The 25,305-nt window shown below is 38.1% G+C and overlaps 2 protein-coding genes across 2 annotated transcripts; one reads left to right on the top strand and one right to left on the bottom strand.

Annotated features, from left to right (window-relative positions):
- The first annotated feature begins 1,036 nt into the window (after positions 1-1,036).
- On the top strand, positions 1,037-7,470 carry nsun5 (NOP2/Sun RNA methyltransferase 5). The gene is made up of 10 exons (XM_077242226.1): positions 1,037-1,304; positions 1,757-1,876; positions 1,964-2,135; positions 2,488-2,596; positions 2,732-2,870; positions 2,955-3,070; positions 3,412-3,590; positions 4,071-4,272; positions 4,350-4,505; positions 7,045-7,470. The coding sequence occupies exons 1-10, from the start codon at positions 1,212-1,214 to the stop codon at positions 7,205-7,207; spliced, it is 1,449 nt and encodes a 482-aa protein (XP_077098341.1). The 5' UTR covers positions 1,037-1,211; the 3' UTR covers positions 7,208-7,470.
- pom121 (POM121 transmembrane nucleoporin) lies at positions 7,444-23,404 on the bottom strand. Its single transcript, XM_077242224.1, has 13 exons — positions 22,779-23,404; positions 20,933-21,142; positions 20,585-20,749; positions 20,328-20,408; positions 20,059-20,233; positions 15,084-15,175; positions 14,587-14,666; positions 14,288-14,412; positions 14,104-14,203; positions 13,641-14,018; positions 11,938-13,344; positions 9,914-10,015; positions 7,444-9,815 (listed from the first exon to the last, which is right to left on the bottom strand). Exons 1-13 carry the CDS (start codon positions 23,330-23,332, stop codon positions 9,721-9,723), a joined length of 3,564 nt encoding a protein of 1,187 aa, XP_077098339.1. The 5' UTR covers positions 23,333-23,404; the 3' UTR covers positions 7,444-9,720.
- Positions 23,405-25,305: the final 1,901 nt, after the last annotated feature.

Raw genomic sequence — 25,305 nt, 5'->3', positions numbered from 1 at the left:
GAATGTGAATATTGTCTCTTAACCCCCTAAAGAAATATACATGTTTTCTAGGATTACTCAACAATGACCTGGTTTTGCGATACGGATCAAATGAGCCGTCTGGAATGTTAAAAATCATTGAACCTAGTCATAGAAGCGTTTATATTAGCCAGAGGTTCAAGTATGCGTGAACTCAATTGAAGTTGATCTAAATAACAGTTTAGTTGTAGCTTCAGGGTAACATTAACTCATTTTACATTGACCTGATTAAGTTTACATCCACAGGAGCTTGCACCACAATGTTCTAATGCAATTCACAGGTAACAGTGAGTCAGGTTGAATATTTTTAAGATCCATTCAATGGATTAGAAGTAAGGTAATTAATCTTAAAGAAATTATAAATCTTTCCTTCTGGTTTTTAAAAAGCCAAGTAGGTGGTATTTCGTTGATTTGAACTCACAGGAATGTTTGCCTTTTTAACCACACAAAGCCACCTACAGTTGATACATGTATTTTTAAGGCTATGATCAAAACATAGCTGAAAAAACTGTTGTACACAATCTTCTATATGCCTTCTGTTGTCTGGCTGAGGTGATTTTTTCTCACTATATCATACTATATTGGCCATTAAAGCTTTTGCATACTACTATTTCATAAGAAGGCGTTTTACTATGTTAAATCACATTTGCATTCAAGTGAAACTCATTATTTAGAATTAAAGTGGATCCAAAGACATGATTATTCACACGTGAGGACAATAGTTCACAGGATGCTCAATGGGTTTCATGCATAATGTTTGAGGGTGTCAGTTTAGAATTAGCAATTCAGATGTGTATGAGAGAGAGCAATTGGGTGAAGATGTTAAAATCTCAATAAATTTAATGGAAAAACCTGCATGGTTCACACTGAAGACTTTAAAAGTTACTTCTAAGCGCATTTATTAATCACAAAAATACATTAGATCAATTCTTGAAGTTTGGCGAGTAAGTTGTTCAATTGTCTTTGGCGCACCCTAGTGGGCATTCATCAGTACTACAGTTATCGTAAGACGTTCCGTACTGTCGAAAAACGCTGCGAAAACTAACCACGCAAATATGAAAACGTGGGTAGTGCAGTTTCTACATTACAGCAAGAGAAATTGACTGGATAAAGACACTAGATTTAGTTATATGTGAATGTATTAAGTTACGTGTGTTCAGTTAACGGTATAAAGCGCTAGTGTTATTTTTATCATGGCACTTTATATGAAAGCGGCAGAGATTCTTGAGAAAGTGGAGCAGAAAAAGGGTGCTGTGAAAACTCTAGTTTATGACAGTAAATTTCAAGTAAGTGCTGATATATTTGTTCCTCAGGAATCTATAATTAAGTCACTATAAGGCATAATTGGGTGTCTCATGTATGGGCACTTGTGACAAATATGGCTTAATTGAAAACAATTTACGTACAATTTCTGTTTTACAATTGATATTTACCTTGTTTTCTTCACATATGTGTCGTATTTTATCTCAAGCGTGCGTTTTACTAACTTTGTTGTCTCCTTGGTAATCAAGTATACTATACTTATGTTTGATAAAGCGTATTCGGACAAAATAGTCGAGTTAAAATGACGTCACGAGTCAAGACTGACGACAGACGTTTTTTTATTTATTTTTACTAAACATGACATGGTTATGTTTGTTTACTCTTTATGCAGACTATAATGGTTTTAAAATTATAATAACAATTATTATGATGGATTCCCGTTAAAAAACAAACCTTTTTTTTGTCTTTTCATCAGAATATCAAGCAACTCTTTGCACTAGTGTGTGAAACACAGAAATACTCATCAGTTCTGCAGGAGATCATCAACAGCACCAAGCTTCTGAAAGAAACAAAACTCCGGATCCATTTAGCCAAAGTGAACAACTCTACTTGAATCGTCACTTGTGAAGCAGATGCCTGTGATGATCAGTGCATCACAGATGTGTCATTGTGTGTATAACAGGTGCTGGTGTATGACCTACTCATCGGTCATGGGGTGAAATGTGGAGGTGCCTGGAAGACCATGATGTTGAAGCATCGCTCCAGATTACAATCTGCCCTGGCAAGAATCAAAGTAAAAAAGAAAGTGAGTCGAAATCAGGACCTTCTTCCCTCCAGTTTCCAGCAGACTCAAGGTAATGTTGGCATCAATTATTTCTATGAATGATGTCATTTGATTGAATTAGTAAAATAATGTAGTGGTCATGATATTCATGTAGAGGCTAATGTATTATTTTTAATTGTGTGTGTGTGTGTGTGTATATAAATACATATGTGTGTATATGTGCTGTCAAATCTAACATAAAATTTTACATATGTGTGTGTGTGTACCAAATTATGTAAAAAAAAAAAAAAAAAAAAAAACTTTGAAAACTCATTCTCAAATACCTAAAATTACACTAAAACTATATTAACATTCCTTTGAAAAAGCTATTTATAGATTTCGGAGATACCATCAATGTTCATTTGCATGTTCTGTCTCTTTAGGTAATATAATTCCTCGCTATGTGCGAGTGAACACGCTGAAAACAACTCTTGATGACGTCATTGACTATTTAAAAAGAGAGGGATTTTCATATCAAGGAACAACAATGCGGTAAGTTGTCCTCTGCACGTCTCAAAATTCTCCATGACTTTAGAAGCCATGAAACATGAAACCTGAACTATTCCTATAATAACACATTTCAAATGAAGTATTTTTGATCTGTTATTTTGTGTTTCATCATCTCAGGCTTGAGGATCTTGATCATCTGTCTGGGAAAACATTTCTGTGTGATCTTCATCTCAAAGATCTTCTGGTTTTCAGTTCAAAAACGGACTTCCACAATCACTTCCTTTATAAAGCAGGACATATTATATTGCAGGACAAGGTAAAACGTTATACTACTTGTTTGCAAGATGAGTTGAACCTCATGTTATTCTGGTCTCTGTTATAATAATATAATATTTTGCAGGCCAGCTGTCTTCCTGCTTTCCTCCTAAACCCTCCGGTTGGCAGTCACGTCATCGATGCCTGTGCAGCTCCAGGAAACAAAACCAGCCATCTAGCTGCCATAATGAAAAATAAAGGGTACAGCATCTGACTATCTAATACTGAAGTATAAAGGTCTGGACACAATCCATAATCTTTATATATAGTAATCAACATTTGAAGTATATCAAAACCTTTCATCAAAGTTAAATGTATTTTGAACAATACCCATTCTTGTCTTAGGACAACTTTGATTAACTTTTTTGATCCATTTCAAATGTTGACTACTATATATATATATATAAACTTTAATTTATTTTATTTAAAAATGAATACAATTATAAATTAATGTTTGTATATATAGTAAAATAAATTAAATATTTACATTTTTGTTCATTTATTTAATTTTTTTAAAAATGTATTTTCTAAATGGACAACAGGAAGTTGTTTGCCTTCGATCTTGATGCGAAACGCCTGTCCACCATGAGCACTCTTCTCCTCCGTGCTGGGGTCACATGTCACCAGCTGGCCAATCAGGATTTTCTGAAAGTAGATCCACTGAGCTCAGAGTACAAGGAAGTCAAGTACATCCTTCTGGACCCGTCCTGCAGTGGATCAGGTAATTATATTGTATAAATGAATAACTGCATCAGTGATATATCTTGTTTTGATATATGTTTTAGATATTTGCCGTTTGGGCTGTATTTACACTGAAGGTCTTGATGCCCATTTCTGATTTGTTGACCATATCCAAAAAAATAAAATAATTATTTGACAACCAGCTTACATCTCCTTTTAAAAGTGACCCATATTCGATATCTGCATTTACACTATACACAAGGCGAAACAACCTAAAGTAGATGTACTGACCCGGAAAAGCTAAAGGCGAAAAGACAGTAAAAACAACGTGATTTGCAATGTACGCACTACGCAGACAAGATGATAATACAAATCATTGATTGAAATCGATTTGAGAATATCGTAATCCATGTGCTTTTGCTGCTTACATGTACGTAGGTCATATCCGATCTGTCTGAAAAATCAGAATTGCTGCTCTGTGATGTAAATTCATCCTTAGACGTGTGCTTGTTTGTCTCAGGGATGGTTTGTCTACGAGATGAGGTCTCGGAGCCGCAGGAGGACGGGCGTCTGCAGGCGCTGGCTGCGTTCCAGTTGCACTGTCTCAAACACGCGCTGCAGTTTCCTCAGGTACAGCGCGTTGTCTATTCCACCTGCTCCGTTCACACGCAGGAGAACGAGGAGGTTGTGTCGGCCTGCTTACAGCACAACCCTGGATTCAGGTCAGAAACTCAGACCGGGACACTAAATCATTCAATATGGGTTTCACAGTATGAGGACCGTTTTTCTTTGCTTGTAGACTTGTCCATCTTCTTCCGAACTGGCACGAGAGGGGTCACGACCCTTTCACCCAGTGCCTTCGTGCGAGCACAGTAAAAACACGGACGCATGGCTTCTTTGTGGCAATGCTGGAGAGACGTCCCCTACAGACAGATGGACAGAACCTCCCAATGATGTAAGTTTGATGACGACTACTATATGTGAGGCTATTGGCTATACAGGTCCTTCTCAAAAAATTAGCATATTGTGATAAAGTTCATTATTTTCCATAATGTAATGATAAAAATTAAACTTTCATATATTAAAGATTCATTGCACACCAACTGAAATATTTTAGGTCTTTTATTGTTTTAATACTGATGATTTTGGCATACAGCTCATGAAAACCCAAAATTCCTATCTCAAAAAATTAGCATATTTCATGGCATTCATGGCGTGGCATGGAGGCAATCAGCCTGTGGCACTGCTGAGGTGTTATGGAGGCCCAGGATGATTCGATAGCGGCCTTAAGCTCATCCAGAGTGTTGGGTCTTGCGTCTCTCAACTTTCTCTTCACAATATCCCACAGATTCTCTATGGGGTTCAGGTCAGGAGAGTTGGCAGGCCAATTGAGCACAGTAATACCATGGTCAGTAAACCATTTACCAGTGGTTTTGGCACTGTGAGCAGGTGCCAGGTCGTGCTGAAAAATGAAATCTTCATCTCCATAAAGCTTTTCAGCAGATGGAAGCATGAAGTGCTCCAAAATCTCCTGATAGCTAGCTGCATTGACCCTGCCCTTGATAAAACACAGTGGACCAACACCAGCAGCTGACATGGCACCCCAGACCATCACTGACTGTGGGTACTTGACACTGGACTTCAGGCATTTTGGCATTTCCTTCTCCCCAGTCTTCCTCCAGACTCTGGCACCTTGATTTCCGAATGACATGCAAAATTTGCTTTCATCCGAAAAAAGTACTTTTGAACCACTGAGCAACAGTCCAGTGCTGCTTCTCTGTAGCCCAGGTCAGGCGCTTCTGCCGCTGTTTCTGGTTCAAAAGTGGATTGACCTGGGGAATGCGGCACCTGTTGCCCATTTCCTGCACACGCCTGTGCACGGTGGCTCTGGATGTTTCTACTCCAGACTCAGTCCACTGCTTCCGCAGGTCCCCAAGGTCTGGAATCGGTCCTTCTCCACAATCTTCCTCCACAAGGTCACCTCTTCTCGTTGTGCAGCGTTTTTTGCCACACTTTTTCCTTCCCACAGACTTCCCACTGAGGTGCCTTGATACAGCACTCTGGGAACAGCCTATTTGTTCAGAAATTTCTTTCTGTGTCTTTCTGTGTCTCCCTCTTGCTTGAGGGTGTCAATGATGGCCTTCTGGACAGCAGTCAGGTGGGCAGTCTTACCCATGATTGCGGTTTTGAGTAATGAAACAGGCTGGGAGTTTTTAAAAGCCTCAGGAATCTTTTGCAGGTGTTTAGAGTTAATTAGTTGATTCAGATGATTAGGTTAATAGCTCGTTTAGAGACCCTTTTCACGATATGCTAATTTTTTTAGATAGGAATTTTGGGTTTTCATGAGCTGTATGCCAAAATCATCAGTATTAAAACAATAAAAGACCTGAAATATTTCAGTTGGTGTGCAATGAATCTAAAATATATGAAAGTTTAATTTTTATCATTACATTATGGAAAATAATTAACTTTATCACAATATGCTAATTTTTTGAGAAGGACCAGTATATCTGGAAGATTTTTTTTTTTTGGGTTGTTATTTCATTTTTTCATAATTTTTAATGATGTTATTCATCATTTTTTAAAAAGCTTTTGAGCTAAAAAAGCTTGCATGAAGATAAAGCCGGTTTTCGGGCCACTTAGGACTTTTGAGTTTGAAAATCTAATTAGCAGTTGTGATTCTAATTGATTAGCAATTACTGTAATACAGGGATGAGAATCATGCTGTTCAGATGCAGATTGTTTTTAATGATATCAGCCTAAATTAAAGGCTGTACTGCAAATACTGTTGTGGCGTATAAAAAATACTACTAAGTTTACGGTTGGTTCGATTTCTTAAAGTCTCATACTTCCTTAGACTGCATTTATTTGATCAAAAATAGTCAAAACACTAATATTGTGAAATATTACAATTTAAAATAACTGTTTTCTATTTTAATATATTTGTAATATTATATATATTCCTGTGATGGCAAAGCTGAATTTTCTGTGTCATTACTTCAGTCTTTAGTGTCACATGATACAACAGAAATCATTCTAATATCCTGATTTGATGCTCAAGAAACACTTTATTTTAATGATGAAAACCTAATTTTTGTGGGAACCATACTTTTTACTTTCAATATTCTTTGATGAATATTTGTGAAAGCTGTGATGATCTTTTAATGAATAGAAAGTTTTAAAAAAGCACTTATTTTAAAATTGATTTTTTTTGTGACCTTATAAATGTCTTTACTGTCACTTTTGGTCAATTTAATGTTACTTTTCTGAATTAAAGTATGAACTTCTCTCAAAACAAAATTGTACTGACCCCCAACCTCTCTAACATTGTTTATATGTATATTACAATTTAAATAACATATTTTTCTCCTTACAGTAACAATTTCTTAATTGTCATGAAAATGTCACAATTATATTTTATGGTGAAATAAGACCTGAATATGTTCTTATCGCCTTGTTTTGGTTATATTAATGTGATTTTGTTTTTTTAACAGCACAACATTGCCATTTGTTGGTGAGAAAAAGCAGGACACACCACAATCCAGTCCATCTGACGAGGAACAAGAGTCCTCGCAGACTGCAAACGAACAACCTGCAAATCCAAGCTCAAAGAAGAAAAGGAGAAACAGAAAGAAACACAAAAAGCAAGAACCCTGAAGTTAGAGGACTTTTAGTATGGTGAAAATGAAAACATTCTCTGCTCAGCTAAACTACCACTGGACACTGACCCCTGCTTTTATTGAAATGTGATAAACAATATAAAGTTCATTTCAAGTCAGATTTCAGTTTTAGATTAATTGCAAATACATTCATGTATACAGTGGTTGAATAGAAATGTGGGAATTACCTGTCATGCATTGAACACAATGAATGCAACTGAAATCTACTGCAAATAAACTTTTATCCATTTTTATTCAAAACCAGCATTTCATTATCAGAGCATTTAAGCAGACACAACACAATCCGTGTGCCGCTTCATCCAGAAATCCACTCACGCTTTGAGGGTTAGTGGGCAGGGTCATTTACACGCAAACTATGAGCATTCACTTATAGCAACATCTTAAACAACTAGATACAACTGCTCTCAAACATTCACAGCTTGAGATACCCAGCGCAAATCACATTTTCTCAACAGTCTACACATCTCACTTGTATTTGGTGCAGCTTTCTAATAAACAGAAAGCCTGGTCCCATGCCTCCTTGCATCAGTCTGGGGATGAGGATACTTAAAAAGTGTGATTATAAATCATGTTTTTAAGACCTACATGAGGAATTGCATGCAAGGGGGACTAGGATGGCTATACCATTATAAAAACTTTTGCTATCCCCAATTAAGTGTATTTTTTGGGTCAAAGAAATTTAAGGGGGTGAACAAAAATACAAAAATCCTAAAATGGTGGTTTTGTGCTTCCGTATTTGTGCATTGACGTACTAATTAAGTCCAGTGTTTTGTGAATATAGGCTACAACATTGTATATTGACTGAAAACATCAAATCATATTACACAGCTCATTCACTTAACAGACCTGAGAATATGTTAAGATCTGATCCAGGAACGTTCTTAAGACATGCCGTTTCAAACGCAGGTTGAATATTTGCTATATCTTGGTATTTTAAAACATCACAAGCATGCACAAACCAAAGGATTCATACAAAGCCAGGAATGATTCGTACAAAATTCAGTAATGGTATACATGCACATAAAAAAAAGGAAAATGTTAAATATAAATAGCATTTAAGCCTCTCTAGGTTAAATCAGATCTGAAGGTGAATGAGCAAAATTGTTTTTAAACCCGCAACGGAAACGTCACATTCTCTACATTCCTGAAATTCTCACATTTTTAGGGGCACTTTAAATTGTATTTTTTGCACTTTTATTTGAATTGATCACACAGTCAAATGTTTATTTCCAAAACATGTGAACAAGTTATTTTGCACACTTTCACTCAAGGCTGCTCTTCTACAGAGTTTGAAGTTGAACCAAATCTCTTTAGTCAGTAATCAAAAAAATAATTGAACTTGAGATCATCTTTTAAATCATCTAAAATGCTCTTACACATCATTACGAAAAACAGGCATCCGTGTCTCAGGGTATAAATCCAACATCCTTAATATGCAACCATAAGCAAAACACTCTAAGGCACACAGCAATGAAAGTGTTAGAAAAAAAATGTACGGAAATAAAATGAGACCGTTATGGGATCAACATCCGGTGCCTGACAGCCAAACACACTGATGGCAGGTGCAACAGAGGAACATGAGGTTTTGCCTACATGCTTGCGATAAGTGCCGACTTTAAGAATATAATTAACAGTAATTCGAATGAGGCGGACTGCAGTAAACCAATTCAGCTGGGACACAGATGCACGTTTAAAATGGAGAGGTAGTAAAACGGCCAATGGTGTGGCGGAGAGAGGACCCTCACACTGAAACATTAGCTTTGGTTTTAAACAGACAGAAGTTCAACGTATGCAGGAAAACAGACAAGATCTTTGTGTAAACTGCTTCACTTAAAGGAACGTGCAGAAAAACCTGTTTAAAATTAAATTGTTTATTATGAGCGCACTCAGGCAAAAAAAAAAAAAAGTTTTATAATGGAACAGGAAAACAAAAATTTTTGAAGAATCTGCTAAGCATGATGAAAAAGCATGACAAATGTTTGCTAACTGCAAGGGGGGGGGGGGGGAAAGGTATATATATATATATATTCACTGGATTTAAAATAAAGAGCATCGGATTTCTCGACCAAAATCTAAAGTCAAAAATAAGATTCTGTTTCATCCAACAGGCCTGGACTGAAATTCATGTGAGTGTCCAGATTTGAAAGTCTCTTTTTCTTTCAAGTATAATTCGCTCTTGTTCGCCATACTTCCTCATCAGACATTTACAGACTCCATTAGCGAGGTTGTGATGAGTCTCGGTGGGCGCACCCAACAGCAGAGATGGGGCCGTCCGGTACTCTAAAAATCTACACCCCCTGAGCCTTGATCCTACACACCTGACCAGCCCTGGCAGTCTGGAGGGTTGTAGAGATGAGGTCTGCCTGACAGCCTTGTTGTGTTTGGACCAGCAGCAGTAGCAGCAGTGTCTGGGGCAGGTGGGACAGCCGGAGGAGTAGTAACAGAGTCCATTTGACAATAATGAAAAGGACAGGACTCACATCAGCCGTGTTACTTCTTCCTCGGGTGCTGCCTACGGGCTTGTAATCGACGAGCCCCAGAGGACTTGGATCCCGTTCCAATAGAGAAGCTAGCTGGTGAAGCACCTAAAAGATTTAAAAAAAAATGTATTGAAGAGAAAAGATAGAATTGACAGGTTATTATAAAACATTTTTTTTAAATGTGAAAGTCAGTTGTTGCTTACCAAACTGGGAGGCGCCCATTGCTCCAAATCCTGGGGTTCCAGGACTGCCGAACGGCATCTGCATTCCTGCAGGTGCCTGACCAAAAGCAGGAGTAGATGTTCCTAAGATAACAAGACAAACAAGGAGAATGTAAGATGACCGTTTTGCCGTGATTTAGCCAAATTATTAAATACCTAAAACTTTTACCAATTTTAAACCAATACTAACATTAACAAATACATTCATTTTTAAATTTGTATATCACATTGGCTGTAAATAAAGAGTGTATGTGTATAGAGAATTTCTCTTCTAAAAATTTTGGAAATAGCACTAAATAGTAAACAAAATATTTCAATATTTTGCCAACCCTAATGTTGTTTAGGTATCAATATTCTTTTTGAACTCCACCAATGTCTATGGTAATAAATGTCTAACTGTAAAATGACTTTTTTTGTTTTAGTAACACTTCTCATTTCAGCCTAATGAATGAGCTTGTAGGTTATATATCGCCGCCGCATTTAGGCGGAAACCCCATATCTCGACAGTCTTGTTTACACCTGATCTTTTGTCCACTTTTCAAACACTTCTGTCCTGATTTCTTCGAGGGGAGGGTCTATGGGTGGGTAAATGTATGGACTTTTTCAGATCTTTTGATCTAATGCACAAAATAAGCTTGTGCATATTTACATATGAACGCACTGAAGCCGATGGAAAAAAACACGGAGAGCAGCAGCTTTCTTTTCGGTTCCGATAGCCTCAAGACCATGCTGAACACAGTGAGTGTGTGTTAGAAATCAGGAATGATGAGAGAACATAGTGCTTGGGAAAGGGTTCCAGACTGCAACCAAATGGTTGCATTTTGCAACTTTTTTGCCTTCTGGTGCAAATGAAATGAAAGCGGAGCAAAACCCTGCTTCTCGCTTGACCTGTGCAGACCGTTTATCGGCTCGGACCAATATTAGTCAGCGCAGCGCGAGCTCAGAACAAGTTTACTCTTGTATCGATCTCAATCACGCAACACCGTTACTACACAGCGCTGGGATATCCCAGTAGCACCTCAATGTAGTACATGAGATCCACGGGGAGGAGTCGGATCAAGATCCAAGGGGTGGAGATGGGTAGGATTAGGGGTGGGTTTAGGGATCAGGGGGTGGAGATGGGTAGGTTTAGGTATATGTATGACCATCTCGGATATCCAGTGAGAAAGCGTTTGAATTGGTTGCAGTATTAATAACATTGCTGCAAGATGTAGTAGGAGTCGTTTAAATTCAACAAAGAATTCTGTTATAAACCATAGATATCAGATCAAACAATGGTGACCAGGAGTGAACAAGTTAATTAAGGCTCTCCAGTCCACAAATCCCCAACGTTCACCATGGATTTAATGTAGCAACGCTAACTGCAACCATGGTTGTCGTAGGAATAGTTTCATGTTTTTACATTATTCATTTTCAGGGTTCATGCAAACTTTTGAGAGTGAAATTAAGGCACTTTAAGGACTTTTTAAAGTGCTTCACACTTTTTTCAGCACTTCAATATTATCCCATTTAAATGTGATGATTTGTAAAAGTAAAAGTTTAAAGATGAAGGAAATGTAACGGTGTCAAACCAACCCTTTTTAAATAAGAAAAGACAGTTCAGTATAATGGTACATTTAATAAGAGTAGAATACTACGCATTACTGTTGTTAATAAAAGTTATCTGTATCTGAATTCAAGCTAAGTGCTTTTCTGTCAAATTTCCAATAAATAAACATTAGTAACTGCACTCATGAATGCAAAGCTATAGTAATATGCTTAAATTAAACTAGGAGGAACTAATGCCAGATCCTGTAGTACTACCAAATGAATAAAAAAAAAATTAAAGCTGAATTTGGTTTTAAAAACATTGCTAAAAAAAATAGTAAACACGGTAACTAACAGTGCATTCTGGGTTAACAGAAAAACTATAGTTGTGTCCTGAATGAAGCACTATACACTTATACACTATGCAAATATGACCTTCTGACCTTTGTCATTTAAAAAAACAACAAAAAAACACTTACCAAAAGCAGGCTTGTTATCCGTGTTGTTGGCTCCAAAGGAAAACCCTGGTGTCTGAACTGCAGGCCCAGGGGTTCCAAATGGTGTTGCCGAAAGCGAGGCCCCAAAGTTAAATCCTCCAGAGGCAGGAGGCGCTGGAGTACTCGGAGCAGTGTTTTGAGTGCCTGTTGATGCGCCTCCGAAGCTGAACGTAGGAGCTGGGCCAGGGAGAGAGGACACAGTCTGTGTGGAGGCCCCAAAGACAGGAGCCGCAGAAGGGGTGGTGGTGTTTCCAAAAGAGAAGCCAGATGATGCTGCACCGAATGTAGGCTGACTGTTAGTCCCAAATGCAGGCGCTACTGTGCTGGCAGCGGCTCCAAACGCAAATGGTGCTGCGCCGCTACTTCCACCACTGGGCCCAAATGTGAAAGGTTTTGGAGCAGCAGGGGCCTGCTGTGTGGATCCTGGGAAGGTTGTAGATGCAGTGAAGGTTGAGCTCCCGAAAGTGGTTTGTGTTGTGGATGCCTCCGAGGAAGTGGTGGCACTGCTTGTCATGCCGAACCCACCAAACGGAGCAGATGTGGAGTTCTGGTTCGTGGGCAGCTGGCCAAATGCGAACGTGCTTTGAGCCTGCTGTGTGGGTGCAGGTTTTGCTCCGCCGAACTGAAAAGCAGAGGTGGTGCCACCGGCACTAGCTGTGTTGGTGTTTAGGACAGGGGCGGCCGTTGTGGTCAATGGTGCTCCAAACTGGAACGTGGCGTTTGTGGCAGGAGCGGATGTGGTGGTTGCAGTCCAGCTTCCAAACAGAGACTGGGAGGGAGTCTGTGTGGCCGGGGCTGCAGAAGCAGCGGACACCACTGTTGGCTGGGTACTGGTTAGTCCACCAAATAACATCCCACTGTTCTGTGCGGCCGGAGCAGCAGGGGTTGATGTCGTCGGTGTGGCTGTCTGCCCAAAGGAACTAATGCCACTTCCTGTGGTACTGCCAAATAATGGCTTGAAGGTGTGCTGGGTGGTTTTGACCTCAGCTGTGGAAGCAGGGGTGGTGCTTGCTGCACTGAAAATGGGCTTAAAGCCAGACAAAAGGGGGTTGCTAATGCTGTTGACTGATGCAACCGTGGTTGTAGGTGCAGCAACTGTAGATTTAGGAGGCTCAGAGGCAGGTGTGGCTACAGGTTTGATCAAACTGAACAGGCTGCCTCCTCCGCCCAAGGATGGGATGCTTGGTGAGGATTGAAGAGGTTGGGCCAAGATCTGAGCGAAGGCAGAGGGCATGGAGGTGGCTGGCTTGGAGGCAGGTGTTGATATGGAGGATGGGGCAGTGAATGAGGTCTGAAGAGTGGCAAGGCCCGACTCAGATTTGACAAATCCACTGCTAGAGTTTGAGGAAACAGCAGGTGTAGAAAGACTGTACACAGACACTGCTGGAGCTGCAAATGGAGTGAGACACATACCAGTTCATGTTACAGTACATGTATCAGTACATTGAACAAAAGTGACAGTAAAGACATTTATAATGTTAAAAAATATAATTAAGTAAATTCTGTTCTTAAATCATCACGGTTTCAACAAAATTATTAAGCAACAACTGCTTCAACTTTGATAAGAAATGTTTATTGAGCAGCAAATGAGCATATTATAATGATTTCTGAAGAATAACACTGAATACTAAAATAATGGCTGCTAAAAAAAATCTGTAAAAAAGTATAAAAGCATTTATACAAACCTGCAGTAGTAGTACTCATAGTGGAAGCATTGAGAAGAGGATTATTCTTCATGTTTTTCAAGGACTCCAGCAGAGGGTTTGAAATGCTTGATGCTGGGCCAGTTGGGGTGGTAGTGATGGAAGGGGCTGAGGTGAAAGTCAGGGGTGCAGTACTGGCCATGCTGGGAACAGTGATGGTGAGGTCAATAGTTGGAGCAAGAGTTGTAGAAATGGCTGGTGTGGTCACAGGCAAAGCTGTGGAGAGAGAAACCAGAGCGGGCGCTGCGCTCACAGCAGGTGCAGTCCCGAATGAGGAGGTTGGAGTTGGCTGGGAAAACAGGGTTAAGGAGGGAACTGGAGCTGCGGTGGATTCAGATGCTGGAGGAAGGATCTCTGGCTCTGGAAAAAATAAAGATGTTGCTTCAAGTACTTAATGTTGTTGCATCTATTACAGCCACATCAAACAAGAGTGTAAAGAACTTACCAGGTTCCTCCAGGACTTTCTGTATCTGGCTGAGTGCTGCTTTCTTCTCCATATCTAGATCTTTTACTGTGATCGTATATCCTAGTTCAGGAGGTGGTGGCTGCAGACACAATGTTACAATGATGAATATCCATGATGCTAATGTGTGGTGGAAATGTGTATGTACAGCAGCTTTGCTACTCACCATAGAAATCTGATCTCCTCTGTTTGTGGTGACCAGCTGGATTCTGCGCTTACGTTTCCCACTGCCGCCTCCAGAGTCTAATGTGAATGTTGCAACAGGTGCCTCGGATTTTGGAGTAAGTTTAGCTGGTACAAACACACCCAAATTAAAATTGTAGCATTCATGATAAAAAAAAGGCCAATCTCTAAATTTTACTTATTTTAATTATATTAATAAACAATGCTGTATTATATTGAGTTATAATTAGTTAATACATAAATAAACAAAGTATTAATGAAAGAGCTAACACGTTTCCTCACTTGTAGCAGGCGCAGGATCAGTTGTCACCTTATCCATTTTTACAAAGGATGTGGAACTCGGTGAAGTAGCATCTTCCTCCCTACAGCACACAAAATAGTTTATAACAGTAACATGTCTCAAGCCCTGAATAATCAGTTATGTGTTTTTCTGACATTTGCCAGGTGTGTTTACACAACAGAATGGAAGTTCTTTTAAAGATATAAATACTTCTATTCAGCAAGAGTGCATTAAATGAGCCAAATGACAGGAAAGACAATTAAGTTCTTTCAAACTGTATTAATCAAAGAATCCACAACATTAATAAGGATATTTGACTGCGTTGCAATCATATATATATATATATACTGAGATATGTAATATAATATATGTAGATAGAAAACGTATATATATACACTGAGATATGCAATATAATATATATATATAGAAAACGCAAGTTATTTTTTATAAAATAAATACAGCCTTTGCGCATTAGTGACATTTTCTTAATTTTTTTTACCTTGCTTTCTTAGCAGCTCTCTCTGGAGTCTGACACCGAGATCCTCCTGGGCTTGTGAAAGGAGAAAGACTGAGACTGGATGCTGCTCTTCTCTGTAAATACAGAATTAAAGGAAATGAGTCAATGAATACAAAAAATTAGGGATGCACGATATATCGACCACAAATCGATACTGGCCTATAAATGGTCATTTTAGATGTTATCGATCAGATAGTAAAATTAGGCTGATGTATTAAAGCCTATTGATAATAGATTATTTACTTCAGTTGAGAGATGCACGCTGTTCGCCATGATGGTTTTGAATGATTGGAATCAGTTAGAAAAGTAAGATGCAATTCAGTGCATCATGTGCAGCACAAACCTGTCACATAGGCCTCATAACATTATAATAAGGGCACGACTGTAAAAGCATGTTGTGAATTCTTGTTCGCCAGTGTTTGTGGCGGAAAGAGCGCGTGTATGATTATTAAAGCCTCCATGATAAGCAGTCAAGTTCACTTGAGCATTTGCAGCATTTTGTGCCATTGTAAGTTGTAATATGTTTATTTTGTGGATATATCTCTGATTAATCTCATATAGCATGCGTTTGGTTGAGTTAATGAACGATGCAGTAAAGCGTTTAATGGACTACTTGCACAACTACTTCTGCGTTCTAGTTAGTACATTTCGGGAGTTTCAGGTTAGAGCGTTCAGCGCACCTACATACATGAGAATGCAGATTATCACTATGTTTTATGGCTGCCAATTGATGAAAACAATGCATAATGATCTCTGTATTAATTATCTTGAGCCTGCTGAAATTTTCCTATAAATATATTTTCTTTCCAACTGTGCATTCTGAATAATAAATAGACTAAATATATTCACCCACTAAGCTGCAGCAGTCCTATAATATGCTCTTCTTCACATTAACAGTTTTTTTTCTCTCTTTCTGACATTATTCCAGTTGGATTACATTTTAAAATGAAATTGACTATTAAAAGGATGGCTTGTGTGCGCTGGTGTTCCAGTCTTTTAAAATAGTTGAATGAATGAATGCTCGTGAGGTTCCTGTTACAATGTTAAATAGGCTAGGTTATTTAATCAATAACGTACACAGCGTAGAGGAGAATGTCAGTCAACTACTTTGAATATTATAGCAATTTGGGCATAAACATGTAAATAGTGAAAAAAATTGACATTGAAAATAGGACACAGAATCATTAAAATATTTAATCCAAATAAATAAATGTTTGTGGTTCGTACTGATGTTATTCATCTGTTCTCATGTCATGTGATAATCTTTATCTTTAGTGTGCACAGCTCAAACAGCAATGCACATTTATAACAATGATTGGGACTGTCATTATATGCCATAATAATTAGCCATAACACTATTGTAATAAAAGGTTATGAATTCTCTGGGTTTAGTTGCCGTGTTTCAGCACATTGTTGTGGGATTACACGTCCTGACCAGACCAGTCAAGTTTTTTGGTTTTAGATTTTTTTGGTAACACTTTACAATAAGGTCTCATTTGTTAATGCATTAACTAACATGAACTAACAGAGAGCAATAGCCTTTGTTAATGTTAGTTAATAAAGTATTTGTGTTCATGTTAGTTCACAATGCATTAACTAATGTTAACAGATACAACTTTGGAACTTAAAAATGTCTTAGAAAATGTTGAGCTTAACATTAACGAAGATTAATAAATGCTGTAGAAGTATTGTTCATTAATTGTTGGTTCATGTTAACTAATGCTAACAATATGAAACCTTATTTTAAGGTGTTACCATTTTTTAGTAATGAAAGTTGGCCATAGGAGTGTAAAATTAATTTTTAAAAGTTAAGGAATCTTACACTGGTTCAAAAGTTGGCTACTGTATTGTATATGTTTGATTTATGTTGAAGTGTTTGAGACATGGCTTTTAATGGTGAACCTTTAGTTTTTGTATTCAGGCTATCAATTTATCGGACAATATATCGTTTTTCAAAAGTAAAGAATTATCGTTATCGGGCAAAATTTTCAAATCGGTGCATCCCAGGGCTCGAGACTAACGGCGTCCTATCGTCCTGGGGACGATAGAAAATGTGTTTAGGACGAACTGAAATATTCTCCAGGACGCCTACAGGACGAAAGACATTTTTGTATGCGTGTTCATTTATTACTAGCCTATTAGGCTAACTTACTTAGACAATGCCAAAATAAACTGACGAAGTGCTGACTACAAAGGAGCGCGTCTTCATGCTGTTACTATAGTTACTATCACTGGCCGGCTACTCACCCGGAGATTTGTTCCGCGGTACATCTATCAAATGGCTTAATGTCATCGCAAATATGTTGCGCTGGTTAAACAACGGTAAGGTAAAACAGATCGAGCACCAAGACGGCCCTGCATCTCCTCCATCGAACCCGAGTAGGCCTACAATTCCCGAGTTTGATGCGAGTACAATTTAAATTGATTATTTAATTTTTATCAGACATTGGATTGAAACAGTCTGCTAACTGCTTGCTACTAACGTTAGCTAGCTAACGGGCGCTACCCCGGCTATGTATGCGTATATTAGCTAAAGCATACATTTAGATTTCAATATATTTGTGGTCTTTTTTATTAGTCAGTCTAATTTAGGGTGACCAGACTTTCACGTTTTCTGGGGACAGTCCCTGTGGTGCAGTGTTAATTTCGTTTATTTTCAATATTTTCGTCAACGACATTTTTTCACAGACGAAAATGAGACGGTAACTAAATAAAAACTAGTTTTGAATGACAAAAACTATGACAAAATTCTATTGACATTTTCGTTAATGAATAAAAGCTAGACAAAAATGTTAGATAGTGACGATTTGGGAAGCGATCCAGTCAGAACTGATGTCCTGCGTGTGTGGTAGATGCGCACATTTGTACATGCGCTGCATGTCTCATGAAACTTTAAAAAATGTAAACGTCTGGGAGAATGAGTAGAACAGACAAATAAATCTGAATAAGAGTGACGACGCAAATAAAGAGCTCTATTTGGTACGATTTTCTGTGCGCACACACCCGACCTGAAGCGTGCAGCCATGCACATAGACACCTATACATCGCGCGAGTACTGAATTGAGCTCTCTTTTGTGTCTGAATGAACAAATACACACTATGTCGAAATGTCCGTTTTGGAGAGTATTAGGGATGGGACGATTACCGGTTTCACTATAAACCACGATAAAATGTACTGACGGTTAGTAATATCGTTAAAAATTCAATTATCATTAAAACCGTGTTTGATTATCGCGATTTTAATAACTCACTATAAATCCTGTCCAGCCAGCAACAGTCTAACACAGGCGCGCAATGTTGGGGTTTTTCTTTTTATTTGAGAAGGAATGGCGGAAGGCGGTGACTGTGTTCGTGAGATTTTTCAGCCTTTTAAGAGGACCAAATCTGAGGTGTGGTCATATTTTGGCATTTACAAAAATCCTGAGGGAAACTTAATCGAGGATGGTCACTCTGTCTGCAGAACATGCTCAAAAAAAGTCGCAGTGATAGAGGTAAACACTTCAAATCTGCCGAGTCGTCCTGTGTGACCATCATCCACTGTTGTAGCGAACGCAAGGCAAGTTAACTTTGATCTCAATACTAAAACTACGTCTGGGAAATAATTGGACACAAAATGTTGTTTTGAGTTGAAATATTTTATCTCACTCACTTGAAATAAACTTGAAGCTTCCGCGAAGAAAAGTTCGCAGCAATAAGTGGCTTTGAGCCAAAGACGAACGAACAAGTTCAAACAAGACTAGTAAGAGTGACATTTAAGAGATAATAATATACATTCATTGTACACTTATAACACCGTTTTTTTTACCACATAATTACGGGGACATATTGAATAGAGATTAATGTCTCTATTCTTACCTGTTAAATCCATTTTGTACAGCGTAAAAAACACGTCCAGACAAGATGATCACAACAATATTATCATATTCTTATATTCCATATATTCACAATAAATCAACTCTGATTTCATTTTCAATACAATCAAAAATGGAGACGCAAGATGACAAGTTGTATTTGAATGAAATGAGAGCGAGCGTCCGTTGTGATATACATGGATTTGGGCTGAGTTATAATGCGTTGCTATTGACGACGGTCATTATAAGGAAGGAAATGGCACAGAATCTTGCTTTAAAAAGTGCATAGAGCTGCTCGTTTTATTTGTTGTTTGTTGATCCTCAAATATAAAACTTGTTGAAATGTTTTCAGTGTGAGCATCAGTTCTTTTTTAACACTTTCATCTTGTTTTAACAAAACCGTGATAATATTGATAATCACGATTATTTCGGTCACTATAATCTTGATATGAAATTTTCATACCGTCCCATCCCTAGAGAGTATTCACGCAAACTGTGTTGGTTATGTCTTTAACAGTTGTGAGTCTATCGGATGTGCATCAGTGCAATTGGATTGGAAAGAGAAAAGCATTCACTGCTCGTTAATAGCTTTAATAAGGATTCACTATACTTAATTCATACAAATAAATATGTCTGCTGCTTGATATAATAAAGAATGATGTATGCAAGTAGTTATAAAGAATGCATAAATCATTCATTGAAAAGAAGACTGTTCTACTTTAGGAAAAGTGGTTTTATTTAATTTTAAGATATTTTTTTAAGTCACAGTAGTTAAATCTGTATCTTGCATGTTCAAACTTTAAAATCATTCAAATTAACAGGTTAATAGATGTTTTCTCCGGAATTTTAGAGACATTCTAAATTAATGCATTACAATTGAACTAAACCCATTATATTTTAGTCATCTGAATTGTTTTAGTTTTAGTCGATGAAATTCAATAAGATTTTAGCAGACTAAATCTACAGTAGATCAACATTTTTATTTTGGGACGGTTGACATTCACTTTAGGACGGTTCAAATTGTGTATCAGGACAGTTCCAGGACGGAGGTGAAAAAAAGTTAGTCTGGAGCCCTGGTGCATCCCAAAAAAAAAAAAAAGAGATACCTGTGGATAACCCTGTGAGGAGCTGTAGGAACTGCGAATGGGATTTCGGACAGATCCAGGGATCCCACTGGGAACAGGAGCACCACTCATGGAGCTGACGGAGGAGGTACGAGAACGCTTCATAATGGACTCTTCATTGAGAGAGGAGTTCATTCCTCTCTTCATACTGCCAGGTCTGAGGAGACATAATAAGACAAAGTAATGATGAACCTCAATGTTTATTAGATGTAGAAGTAGACTATTACAGAGGAAAGTGAACATTCACTTACTTTGGCACAAGCTGAGACAGAGCTCCATTTGCAAGAAGTGGCTCAAACGCTGACTGAGAACTTTCACTGCTGTCATGTCGCCTGATAAAAGCAAGACAATTATTCAGTGAGATTGCGAAAACCAACAGCAAGCCTTCTGTTCTAAATTGTTCTTATTAGCATGGAAAGCTATAAACTAACAGATTCAAAAAGGATAAGATCATGTGATGGAGAAAGTAAGGTGACTTTCATTTGGTTGCTTTCTTTCCTTCACATACCTCCTTTTACTCTTCTGCCCAGAGGAAGCACTCTTCTCCTCCTCATCAACCTCTCTCTTTCTGCTCTCTCTGAGCACGCTCAGAACAGCCTCTCTGGAGCAGGGGTCTGTCTGTGCTCCAATCCCAGGGGATGTGACAGCTCCAGGGGAGGTCAGGTGATTGAAGCTAGAAACAGAATGTAGCGTTCACATATTAGCAAAGCAAATCTCTCTTGATAATGCAAAAAGCACTCCAACTTAATCTTGCCGTAATCCCAAATTGGATTTCTTTATTAGGCTACAAGCAGAAACAAATGCATTTGTAATGCTAGTGCATTTAATCCACTCAAAATAATTTGAAATGACTCACAATGATGATCGAGTGGGGTCTGGTCTGGCGATCTTCACTGTGACCGGACTGTGAACAGTAGGCGAATTGCGCTGGGTGAGAATATTCTTCTTATGGAATCCATCCCATTTTGCAGGTGGCATCACTCCAACGGGAGACGTCCCCATCTGCTGAAGGGGGTAATGTCTGTGGGGGGTGATGGCGAATCGACTCGCAGTGCCCACAGGGTCCCTGATGATAGCGAAACTTCAATTAGTTAGTTCTTCAAAAGATCTTTAACAAAAGCATAAAGTTCTTTAACAAAAGCATAAAGTTCTATGTATATTAGGGCTAGGTGGTATATAAATTCTGGACAATATATCAATAAATTTTATTAATGATAACAATGAAGCAAAACCATTTATATAAATATACAATAGTTTGATAGGAGTGCATCTTAAAAATAGCAGAGAACACAGAGTGAGCTGCTGCGTGGAACGTGCATATTCCAATTTGTTCTAAACATGCTTTATTTTAAGGGCTTTAAAATAACTTGCAAGATACAGATAACACCTATAATTTAAACCGGTCTGCCCAGTTATATGCTCTGACAGATAGCTATGATATTTTAATGTGTTTAAGATGTGTCGTTTTCCCTCAGACAGTGCATAACTTACATTTCACAGATATATTCTCCATCTGTAATTGTGAGAAAGTCATGTAAATTAGGGCTGCACGATTATGACAAAAATCATAATTGTCGATTATTGCCTTGAAATTATAATTGCGATTATTAATTACGATTATCACAATTTATATAGAATGATGTTTTGAACAGCTTTATGCCATTGTTTGAAGCGACTGCATGCCATATTGTTATATCAAAATAAACCAGCTGAAAACTCCTGAAAAACTTTCATTGCTTTTCTATGGCATAATTATAATGTTACACTAACTAAAATTAAAACAATGGGGGGGGGGGGGGGGGGGGGGCTTAAGATAAGCTGTAGAAGGAAAAAAAACACATTTTATGCACACAGAATAATGTAAGTGGACTTTTTGTAATTGTGTCTTTGAACGATTACATAATTGTGGCATCCATAATTCTAATCGCGATTACAAATTCGATTAATTGTGCAGACCCCTAATGTAAATATTTCCATTTGGCAAAAAGTAGCCTAATCTCAGGCAGAATGTTATGGACTGGCAGCCAGAGTAACTATTTCTTAGATATCCATATATATATATATATATATATATATATATATATATATATATATATATATATATATATATATATACGCGTATATATTTGTGTGGGTGGGTATGCGTGTGTATTTATATGTACTAATATATATACACACACACACACACACATATACATACACACAGTATGTATCAGGTGATCACAAAATGAGAAATTGTTATACTATGTTAATATTCAAGACTTGAGCAATACTGCATACAAACTATGAAAACGGCGATCACTTGGGTAAAAAAGTAACCCATTATGTGTCTAATTCCTAGTATTAGCAGTGTTAAGGAAATAAGCGTTTACGAAGCTGTCAAAATGCAGATTCATATTATGTTGGAAGCTTAATGCAACCCTACACGTGTAGTGTCAGGCGTCCAAACTGGTGTAGGAGGAGCAGTGCGCCTGACCAGCTCCAGGAACTCCCACCATTTCAAATCATGGAGGGAAAACTGGCACAACGTACATAACGCTAAACGTGTACAAACATTAGGCTGATAGACGCTACATGTGAACTGCTATAGTGTAAACAGAAGAATCTCTGATCAACCGTGAGAGCTTAAACAGAAAGCGCAGGTATAAACTAAAGTGCCATCGTTCTGGCTGACAAGACAAAGCATTTAGTATTTAACTTACCCGAATGACAGTCTTCTGTTAGGGGTGTGCACAGCATGATTAGGTCGGGCGAGTCTCTCCCGGAGGTGATCTCTGGGGTGGACGAAACCCCCCGAGCCTCCAGCGGGCCTCAAGGCGGCGGAGGGGCTTTCTTCAGCCTTGGCGAGGTAACTTCCCATGAGTATATCCCGAGGGCTGAACACCGAGTCACTGAGCGTGTGGTCTCTTCTATAATACGAGCCTGCAAAATGTCTATCGCTGGGTGATGCAAAGGAATTTCTAGCATCACTTTTACGTATCTTGTTTTTGCCTGCGGCCGGGACTCCGCTCAAAGTCCTACCCGGTAACCAGCGCAAAAGAGCCGGCGGGACGCTCAGTCCACGGCGAGGATTGAGGCCTAGTCTCTCGAAGAGCTGCAGCTCCTCCGCTTTGTGAAAATAAACCACACAAGACACGACACAGATAAAAAGTATGTACAAATAAGCTGGTATGTAGCTCAAAACGAGTAAAAGGAGGAATAAAGAGAAGACCACAGCGGAGAAAACGACTAGCCGCCGCTTATCTTCAGGAGACATGGCGGCACCGCGCCGCCGACGGAAGATATCCCATAATTCCCCGCGTCCGCGCGCGTTGTTTACGTCTCGTGGATGTTCATGACCCAGCGTGCTCATTAGATTGATTACAGAGTTTTGCCTCCCACGGTGTTGTATTTTAAAGCAACACTAGTTTTTCTGTTTATATTACACATTTATTGCACAAATACTACACAGTAGTATTTGTATCTTATAACTACGCACCGTATTATAGCTTGTTTTACCAACCATTTTTTACTATGAGAATTACAAAAGAACTTAAAAGGAAATGTATGCTTTAACACATTTATAGCAACTCAATGATAAATAATCCCTTTTAAAGTGGTTATTAAATATTAGTTTTAATACAATTTTCTCTAAGTTAAAAGTCTACAGTTTTTGTATTAATTTTAAACTTTACTGTCATCACTGTTACTTACAATATTAACAAATCAGTAATACACACACTATAATCAGTGAGAAAATAAAATGCCATTGATGCTTTATATACAATCAACAATAGGCTACGTTAATGAACATTACGAAATACGAATACTTATACAAGGACAACTTTTGAATATGGTGATCAAAATTGTAATTGTTTTCTGAATATGTGTAGCTTAAATGATCTTCTTCTGACATGTTAATAAAAGTATTTCAATGTAGCCTATTAGATTAGTGTTTTACTTTTATTATGAAACGCATGGCATTGAAAGAGAAAGTGTGCCTGCATGCAGTCACATAGGCTACTGTTTCTTCCTTTGTAATTCAATGACAACTAGATGGCGCAAACCGATCAGACTTACACACGTTGTTCTTGAAAGCGTTCTCTCTCTCTCTCTCTCTCTTTCTCTCTCTCTCTCTCTCTCTCTCTCTCTCTCTCTCTCTCTCTCTCTCTCTCTCTCTCTCACACACACACACACACACACACACTTAGTCTCATAAAACACGATAATAGATTACATTTACAAATTCAATTGCATTTAAAAACGAAACATTACCCCAGACATAGGCTGCTTGTGCGTACCATGATTCATAAATAATGCAGTCCGGCATTTTAAATGGCACTTCAGATTGCTTGTACTCAAATATATCCCAACTAATTAGAGCTATCCTAACCTATCCTTAAATATATTTGATTATCAATACACCTTTACTTAAATAATACATACAATATTCAGCACAATCTGCTCACTCCATTTTTTTATTTATGGACATGTACCATGACAATAAAATGTCATGATATTCTTATGAAATACTTAGGAGTGTCATGTAAATCATGGCATATAATAAATATAGTTATCATTATACCATTACTGTACCATTGTAGATCATTTTTTAAAAGGGTAGTAACATTTACTTTTCCTCTTTTAGAACAGGTTTTTTTAAACTGGGACCCCTAAGGCAAACTGTAAAATAATAATAATAATAAAAAGTAAATAAATAAATTAACAATACATTACTATAGTGAGTAGAAAAAATAAATAATAATGTAACTTAACAGAAAATAACTGATGTACGATATTACTTTTTCAGTGCATAATTTGGGGGTCTGTTGTGTTTAAAAGATTGAAAACCCCTGTTTTAGATAACAATGTCTAAATAATGTTTATTTTTAACAAGAGCGCAAATGAGATTCTTAACTCGTAGATGGTAATAACCCCAAAATGCTTTACAATATATAAGCTGCAAATGTGTTGGAAAATCCTGATTAGATTCTATCAGGCAGAGCATGGAAAGGTGATGCACCTGGCAGTGCCTTTTTCAGCTCGTGGGTAATGTCTGCACCGCAGGTGGCCTGTTGTTGATATCAGCTTAGCAATTGGTTAAGCAGGACAACGGTAACCCAGCTGCTCCGTCATTTTAAAAGAGCAGGTGTGTTACCCAAGGCCTAAAATGCTCATTTCCATTCAGCATGCTTCAGACGTTTTTTTCCCCCGGATAGTGCGTGTGGCTGTTTGCCAGGGGGAGGGTCT

Source organism: Siphateles boraxobius, unplaced genomic scaffold (genome assembly GCF_051911475.1).
Source record: "Siphateles boraxobius isolate OS27281-9 unplaced genomic scaffold, OSU_SipBor_1 25, whole genome shotgun sequence".
NCBI classification, from domain to species: Eukaryota; Metazoa; Chordata; class Actinopteri; order Cypriniformes; family Leuciscidae; genus Siphateles; species Siphateles boraxobius.
This window is presented reverse-complemented; position numbering and strand designations above follow the sequence as displayed.